The sequence below is a fragment of the Gymnoscopelus microlampas genome, assembly GCF_963454915.1.
Source record: "Gymnoscopelus microlampas genome assembly, chromosome: 12".
In the NCBI taxonomy this organism is placed as follows: Eukaryota; Metazoa; Chordata; class Actinopteri; order Myctophiformes; family Myctophidae; genus Gymnoscopelus; species Gymnoscopelus microlampas.
Genome location: NC_139949.1, coordinates 9,613,735 through 9,623,199, shown reverse-complemented (window position 1 = coordinate 9,623,199; position 9,465 = coordinate 9,613,735). Strand labels below are relative to the sequence as shown.

General features: G+C 42.7%; 1 protein-coding gene across 1 annotated transcript; it reads left to right on the top strand.

Annotated features, from left to right (window-relative positions):
- Positions 1-799: 799 nt before the first annotated feature.
- On the top strand, positions 800-1,780 carry LOC311057180 (proteasome inhibitor PI31 subunit-like; the record flags this gene model as incomplete). Its single annotated transcript, XM_084074131.1, has 1 exon — positions 800-1,780. The coding sequence occupies one exon, from the start codon at positions 800-802 to the stop codon at positions 1,778-1,780; it is 981 nt and encodes a 326-aa protein (XP_083930257.1).
- Positions 1,781-9,465: the final 7,685 nt, after the last annotated feature.

Sequence of the window (9,465 nt, the reverse complement as noted above, 5' to 3'; positions counted from 1 at the left end):
GCTGATTGGTTCGTACACACAGGCGTGCGGGTAGCTCTACTCTGTGAGCGATCCCAGATGCAAGGTGGTAGTGAAACTCAATACCGCCCTCATCTGGCAGGTCAGGTTAGATCTTATACAGTATGCATATCGGTCAGATCGGTGGTTCTGGACAACCGGATCTCTATATATGGGCATGACGGCTGGATCGGCTGTTCTGGACAAGAACAAGAAGAACAAGAGATAACTAATGTCAGGGAAATAATAATTGTTTGACATGATGTGGTCGATGCAGATCTATAAATAGGATGATATAATTAAGGCAGTTGGGTGGTGGATGGATAATGAACGTGTAGACGCGGATTCGGGTGGCGAAAAAGCCCATCCGCGCATCTCTAATGCCAGTATATGGAGATCTCTTTATCCGTCAGTCCTTGTCAATGCCCATATATGGAGATCCCTGATGTCATCAGTATACACCCTTATATGGGCATGCCCCCTTTTATGCCCGTATAGGGAGCTGAGTGTATACATTACGCTTACCCAATACGTATGGGATGGTCTGACATTGGGGCAAGACCTGGCACTCCGTATTTGGGCAGGGCTGACTCGTGGTGACATCAGACTGATGATGCGAGTAACATGCTTAAAACCCGAACGCAGTCCCAGCTGTGATCACACTTTCAAGAAGTTGCACACTTAAGCACTACTCAGCTAGAGGTCACTCCATACCCATTCCTGGATCGGACGGACAGACATCATTGGTCATAAACACTTTACTTATAAGCAAGCAGCAGAGCAGAAGTACTAAACCCAAAAGATGGAAGGACTAGAGGCATTTTATACTACTGTTACAGGCAGCATTAGTTGCCCTCAAGATACGGTTGTGTGTTTTGTTCACTGGGCTATTATCAAGAACGGATACAAGTGTGTGGGCTCTGGAGACGAGCCTGGTAGCGCTGATAGGAGGTCAGAGTTGCTCCCCGCGGACTGGAACAGCAACAAGGAGGTGTACACTCTGCGCTACACAAAGCAAGACAAAGATGGCACCAGCCACTACCTGCTCAAAGCTCAGACCGTTGACTCCGCCATCGTGATCGTCAATTTGATCAACTCCAACACACTGCGGGATTCAGTCCTGACGGTGAACATCGGTGATCACGCGGACGCCGGGCAGCTGCAGTCGTTTGACCGCGTGTACAAGGACGTCGACAGTCTGGCAGAGAAGGTGAGAACGCAGCTCCTGTCGCCTCAGGAGGAACCGGCCAGGACGACGACAGAGAAGAGCACGATGACGGAGGGACAACGATACGAGGAAGAGGGCCGCGGCAGAGACGAATACAATTACCCTTACACTGGAATACCGGAGCCACAGCCTTGGATACCCACCCCTTGGGGAGAACCCCCACGGTGGCCGGGTGGTGTAGGGAGAAGAGATCTGGATCCACAGTGGCCGGGTGGTCTAGGGAGAAGAGATCTGGATCCACAGTGGCCGGGTGGTCTAGGGAGAAGAGATCTGGATCCACAGTGGCCGGGTGGTCTAGGGAGTGGAGATCTGGATCCGTTGAATCCATTGGGCGGAGGGATGATAATGGACCCACGAAACATCATGCCTCCGCGGTTTAACCCGTCCAGCGGCATCCTGCCTCCAGGGGCCGTGCCCCCAGGGGCTCGCTATGACCCGTTTGCACCAGAGCCGGACCACCTGCCCCCTCCAGGGCATGACCAGTGCACCAGGCCCCACTTTGACCCGTCTGGACGACACAGACCCAGGCCAGGACCACCTACGCTGGATTTCTAACTATTCTTTACTGACTGCCCGCAGTTAATTTCTGAACACCACTCCCGTCCGCATTAAGTGCCGGCATTACTAGTCCCGCGTAATGCAGTAATATAGTTTCATTGGAGAGAGAGAGAGAATTTTAAGTTTTGACCTCAATTTTTTTTTTTGTACAATTGTATCACTTAATTTGAACCTGAAATAGCAAGGAAACCAAAACTAAATTAATACGAATTAAATATTATTAATAATTCAATTTATAATAATGAAACTAAATTAATACAAATGTGAATTAGCAACAATGTAACCCGTCCAGTAAACTGTTTTTTCACCAAGGTCCTCCAGAGGTCTATTAGCCCTTCTTTTTTCCCTGCACACCAAATATCTTAGCAAATAAAACATTCTGAAAACATATATATTTCCGCTGAATGTTCACCTATTATAACATGCCCAAAATGTGGATGCTAGTTTAGAGGTATAGGGTAAGTGATAATTGTTTGTTAAAATTGTTAAATAGCTCTGTAGTCTGATAGTAATCATTGTTATAGAGAGTTTGTTCAGTAACAGGGTCGCCCTGTCTCGCCAGCTCTTTAATGGGGGTCATCCCTATGTTCACCGGGTTCTATGTTCCCCCACTAAGGTTAGGGTTAGGGTTAGGTTTAGGTTAGTAATGAATATGCGTTCCGATTGGGACACCAATTTCATCCAATTTGGAGAGAAAACTCATACTAGATACAGGATAAACACATGAAATGGGACGTGATGACACAAAGAAATAAGCAGATAAAATTGGAACTGGCCAACACTATAACATTGAAGCGGATAGGCTGAGTTCGGCAACCCACTTGAAAATGTATTTTCTGTTTATTAAAGAGCTGGAGAGACAGGAAGACCCCTGTTACTGAACAAACACTCTATAGCAATGATTACTATCAGCATATAGACCTTTGACCTTTTAACAAAACACTTAAACCAAAAAAAATATCACTTACCCTACCTTTTAAGTGTTTAATTAATAACTCCATTTTAACGGTTGACATGACAGGTCCAACTGTACTGCCGGCTGCAGTAGGCAGCACGTGATTAACTTTTATGGCTGGAATTGATTACAGTTGATTACCGTTATTATAAGCAGCAGACTAAATAACGACATGAAATGAACCAGTTCTGTTACATCATGCTGCTTTTATATCAAAGGGACATTATACAATCTGCAATCTGGTCTCATCATTGCGGAACAAATCTAGCTTTGCTGTACGACAACGAATGATTCTAGCGGTGTCAGATTTCCCTGTGCTTACAGTTCAGTAAGGGCCCTGAAAGTCATCACTGAATGATCACCAATATTAGAAAACAGATTGGACTTAACCCATTAAGACCTGAGGCTGATTCTAAAAACGTCTTCCTTACAGTTTTCTGGGAAAAAAAACGTATGTTGCTATTTCAGTGGTGCCCCCCCCACATGTATTTGGCCGTGGACCCCTATCTCAAAAATGTTTTTTTTTTCCCAGGGACCCCCAGAGGCAAAGATAGAACAACACGTGTGTGTGTGTGTGTGTGTGTGTGTGTGTGTGTGTGTGTGTGTGTGTGTGTGTGTGTGTGTGTGTGTGTGTGTGTGTGTGTGTGTGTGTGTGTGTGTGTGTGTGTGTGTGTGTGTGTGTGTGTGTGTGTGTGTGTGTGTGTGTGTGTGTCTCAAAGAATTGTGGAGTTGTTTTCCCCCACCATATATCTGAGTTATGATTTATGTTGGGCTTTAATCATCACTTGACGACACACTGGAGGCATAGTGTCGCTGTGCTGCTTGTGGAGGAGAGTCCCAAGTCTCACTGAAGGCCAGTTTCACTGGGTGGGGGAGGGGCTTTCTATCACACAAACACACACACACGCACAAACATGCACGCACACACGCACGCACGCACACACAGGTGGCAAGGCAGACACTCAGAGTATGTATTTTTCGTTTGCCACATTTTGTTTTTTATTATTATTATAAAAGAAAATAAAACTTTTCATACATGTAACTCTTTTTCGAAAGAATCATGAATAAATAAAAAACTAACAAAAACAAAGTAGTGAAATAAGCAGGTCTACAAGGTAGGGCAAGTTTATTTGTATTGCACATTTCAAGAACAAGGCAATTCAAATGTGCTTTTCAACTCAATCGGCTATTTTCACTATAGTTTGGGGTCCCGGGGGGTAATTAATAATAATAATAATAATAATAATAATAATAATAATAGAAAAATAATTACAGAAAAAGAAGCAGAAAACAACAACATTGAAACACTTTAAAACAATGTTATAAAAATAAGGCAGGAAGATAATATATAATAAAGGTTTGGGAAGCACTGCTTTAATCGGTCAAATTTGGCCGGTGTTCTATACCATTATTCTGTGGTGTTTCAAACTAAAGAACACATATCTGCTTTGCAGGGTCTTTAAGGTGTCAGACAATTTCAGGGCCCAGAGCACATACTGTAATATCCAATATAAAACTTTACTCTGGCTGCCAGAGAACCCTCTGAATCTGTGATTTCAGCAAATGACCTGATGCAAATGGGCTGCAAATTGTTCATAAGAAATTGTTATAAATAGCCTGGAAACTGCATTGCATTAGGTGGAAATGTGAAATGTGCCTCTCACTCCCTCTCTCTCTCTCTGCAAAATCAAAGTCATAGGTTGGGTGCATTTTTTCAGATGATGAGTATATTAACCCTTTAAGTCCGGGAACGCATCTGTGTCATTTATTTGGCTATTAAAAAAATCGCAGATCTACAAGCTCATAGCGCGGCACCGAGTGCCGCGCTATGAGCTTGTAGATCTGCGATTTTTGAACATTTTGTGCAAATCTTTGAATACATTTTTTTTTCTTTAAACAATATTTTTAACTCAAATCTTTGCTTCTGGGGAGGTCCCTGGAACAACACTTTTTCATGTCAAGGACCCCCAAAATGATTTGTATTTGTCCGCCGACTCGAAATGTGTTGTTCCAGGAACCCCCAGAAGCAAGGATTTGAGTTAAAATATTCACTTGAAAAATAAAATAGCAGATCTACAAGCTCATAGTGCGGCACTCGGTGCCGCACTATGAGCTTGTATATCTGCTATTTTTTAATCTAAAAATGACACAGATGTGTTCCCGGTCTAAATGGGTTAAAGATAATCTGACTATTTAGCCTAACTTGGCATCTTACAGTATACAGTACAAAGGCTGGCGCATACTCCAAAACGACACCAAACTTTTTTTCCCGGCTTCGGTATAGGGCTCGCTGAACCAAAGTTCTTAGAGGTCAAAACTATTGTTATACTACTGTAACTCGGCATTCTGAGTGGATCAGCTATTTTTGCTTCTCTTTTGTTAGGTTTTTTTTGTGTGTTTTTTTTTTTTTTTTCAAACGTTGTTGAAGGAAGCTGAAGAACACCACTTCACTAAGGGTTATGTAATACCAAAGAAGAAGGTTGATTTAGAAAGATAGACTCAGGGGAGTGCTCACACACAGGAGAAGGCAGCTTCAAGGCTCTAACTGATGTCCATCATCTTGTTAAGCAATGACCTTGTCAATAGGCAGTGCTGGAAAGTGACTAAGTGCATTTACTCAAGTACTGCACAATAGTTCGGCCAATTGAACATAGCTCACAATGTGTCGCGTTGCGACGCATGGTGAGCTTGTAGATCTGCTTTTTTCAAAAGATTTATACGTTTGAAAACCGGGACATTCTGCATAATGAGTACTTTCTACTTTTGGTACTTTAAGTATATTTCTACATTGCAGTATTGATACTTTTACTTAAGTAAGAAATGGTAGTAGTACTTTTTACACCACTGATTGGTATATTGAGTGTCTGTAGATGTTGTATATGCCTGACGTGAGGTGACGGTATATAGTCCGGGGGCTATTATGTAGTATACAGTCATGAGAAAGTGTTTATAACGTCTGAGTTCCGGGTTCCCAGAACTCATATTAGTCCTACGTCCTGAGCAGGGCCCGCATAAGGTTCTCAGAACCTTACCCGGAAACAAAGCCGTAACGTATGGAAACAAATCCAGAACCTGTGAAATATGTTTCCCCAGCCATGCTTAGTTCTTGTTGTCGCAAAGAGACGGATGTCTCTTAGTGGCCCGAAAGAGACAGAACAGTTGTCTGTCTCTTTCGGCTACTCTCACGTCCGACAATAGGCTCTATGCACAGCAGCCATATTGGAAAGAAATTGGGCCTCTTCTTACTTCCTTCACAGGTGTTACCAATGATATTAATAAAGGCTCTGTTCCATATTCTGGTCAGAGTGCTGACATTGTGCATGTTGGCTCACTAGAAACACTCCATTTTGGTTCCCAAATGGCCCCTTATGGTGGGTGTGTAACTCTGAGAGTGTACACATGGAACCAAATGGACCCGTAAGGGTCCATTTGGTTCCATTTGTACACTCTCAGAGTTATGAGGGTCCTTGAAAATAAGACAACCACTATGCCACACTAAATGGAACAGAGCCTTAATTAGTATCATTGGTAACACCTGTGAAGGAAGTAAGGAAGGGGCCCAATTCATTCCCAATATGGCTGCTGTGCATAGAGCCTATTTCAAAGGGCCAGCCATTAGCACTTCAGTGGGAAGACCAAGCCTTGTCATGGAGAAAGGTCAGAAGTGAAATGGTGTCATTTCACACCTGGGTGGCACTTCAGTGGACACAAAGAAGCAAATCAGGCACGACAATGGAAGAAAAACGTGACTTTACAGGGAAAGATCAGGGAAGTGTGAAGAGGTCAACTGACTAATCTGTAAATGGCGCTACTCTGAAACATCCGTGCCTGCCTTCGTCATTCCGCACCTAGCTGTACACCTCAATCCTGCTCTCCATCCTGTCTGTAAGGTCCTCCACCACCAACAAAAAACCTGACACACATTATCTGGAGGTTTTCACCTGTAATGACACGATAATAATGACATGCTCCTCGCATGGTCGACTGTGCCATCGGTGTGTGAACGCACTTTGTAAAGGGCTTTTCATGGTCTTCAGTAGGAAATGTAATATATTGTCGGCCGCCGGGTGAAATCCTTGTAGGTTCGAAACCGTTACTTTTTCAGGAAACGGAACGAAAACGTTGAGATATTGTGAAAATAGCCGATCTACAAGCTCACAACGTGTCGCGATGCGACACGTTGTGAGCTTGTAGATCGGCTATTTTCACAATTTCTGCTCAACACTCTTGTACAACGAAGTAATGTATTAAGTGATGAAAAAACAACTATAGTTGAAACATGGAGATACAAGGTTTCTGCCTGACAGCGACCATATGAAAATACACACTATTTACCGGGTAGACTGATGCGGCCAAAGTGCAGATATATTATTCCACATGGCGGAGTCTTCATAAAATGTAACACTAGCGCTAAGTGATCAAACGGCGTAATCCACTTTGTGATGCATCCATCCATTACATTTGGAGGAGAAAAATCAAACAAAAATACTGAGCCCTTTGGTCAGGACAGGCCAGAGAGTTGAAGCAGCGCTGCAGTAAAGGCACTGAATGCACTTGAAAGAGAGCATTCTCTGCCTTCAGGGCAGTTGTGGAAGTAGTACCCTGATGTTGGACTTAATAGCAATACGGCAGTATGAACATTATTAAATTAATGAATTATTAAAGGACCACTTCACCCACATCTTTATATAATTGGTCCTCACGAATGCCCATTATAATATGATACCGTTTTTGTCTCAGAGGAGGGTTGTGGAGAGTTCACCCGCCTTCCAGGAGACATCATGAATGGGAAATCCAAGTTCATAGAAACTGCAGGCTTTCTCTTCCTGGAAATTTAGCGTGCTATAATGGAGGCCACTGTTGCTGAACTGTCCACAGACCGAATAGACAAAAAATGGTAACTAATCTGCAAAATGACTAATAATGGAGGGGCCGTGTCCACAGAGAACGCCTTTTGAGCTGTGTCATTAGCACAAATAGCTTATAGCTGAAACTTGTGGTGACGATTCAATGATTCAATTACCCGGTTGTCACATGACCTGGCGCTCCTTTCCAAAAGTTGGAACTGTTTACAACTTGAAGCGCCCGGACAAAAAACATGCTGGTGCGTCGGGAGCGCTGAAGCGCGATGGTTTAGTGCTGGGAAGAGGAACACACCAGCGTGTCTTTACCGTATAGAAATGGTAGAAATGGTAAAGACCGGTGCTGCCAACTCAAAAGGTGTTTTATGTGTTCACAGATAGTACAGATTAGCTCTTCTCAATCTTAACAGTTTTCTGAAAAACGTATGTTGCTATATTAGTGGTGCTCAAACCTTTGTATTTGGCCGCCGACCCCTGTCTCAAAATATTTAGTTCCAGGGACTAAATAGAAGCAAAGATATACAGAGGCAAAGATCTGAGATACAAGCGTTTGCTTAAGAAATATATATATTCAAATATTTGCACAAATGTACAAGAGTTAAAAAAATAGTAGATCTACAAGCTGATAGCTTGTAGAAGTGGTTACACAGATGCATTCCCGGTTTGCATGGGTTAAGCTCTCACACAAATGTAGTCGAGTAAAAAGCGCAACATTTGATTCTGAGATGTAGTGGAGCAGAGGCAAAAGTAAAGGTACCTTGAAAATCGCACTTAAGTACAGTCCTTGGGGAGATGCACTTGGTTACTTTCCACTGCCTACGCTAGTGAATGAATGCGCTTGAAAAGGAGCATTCAACTGCCTTCACGCTGCATTCAAATCCACTGCATCACTGGGCTCAGACAGCCAATAAACGGTGAAATGAGCCCGGCGTGCCATATGGCTTGATGTAGTGGTGGATTTTCCACAATTATATCAAGTATTTTTATGACAATTTGTCATCGCGCGCGGCTCATTTTCCTTGAAGTTTATTACTTTTTCAAGTGCGCTCCAAACTTCGACCCGTTCATTCCAAGGGCAGACGACAAAGCCAAGCTTCCTATAAAGCCGGTATGGGTACATCTGTTGGCTGTTAGTAAGCAAGACTCTGACGTTTAAATCGTGAATATGCTCCGGTGCTTCATTTTCAATTTTTTTATATCGTCACAAAATACATATTAATGTGAGGACAGTTGCAATCAAATCTCCTGCGCAGGTTTCCACAGGCAAAAAAAAAACAACAGCCTTATGCACACCGTCTCTCCTCATCTCACTGTCTCTCCTCTCATTTAACTGTCTCTCATATCATCTGTCTGCCCTCGTCTCTCTGTCTCCTCATCTCCCTGTCTCACCTCTCATCTCTCCCTGTCTCTCCTCTCATCTCTCCCCTCACTGTCTCCCCTCTCTCCTTGTCTCCTCTCACGAGTGGTGGAAAAAGTACTCAAATGTTTTACTTAAGTAAAAATATCAAAACTGCAATGTTGAAATACTCAGGTAAAAGTCCAGAATTCAAAATGTACTTGAGTAAAAGTACAAAAGTATTGGTATCAAAATGTATTTAAAGTACCAAAGAAAGTACTCATTATGCAGAATGTTCCATTTCACAAGTTTTCAAATGAAAGATCATAAGAAAATAGCCGATCTACAAGCTCACAATGTGTCACAATGCACAATCGCGACGCATTGTGAGATCGGCTATTTTCAAATAATATAAATGTATATAAGGCTGAAGTGTATGTTTTGTAACAATAATCAACATCTACCAAGTAACTAGTAACTAAAGTTTTCAAATAATTGGAGTCAAGGTATAATATTTGCCTCTGAGATG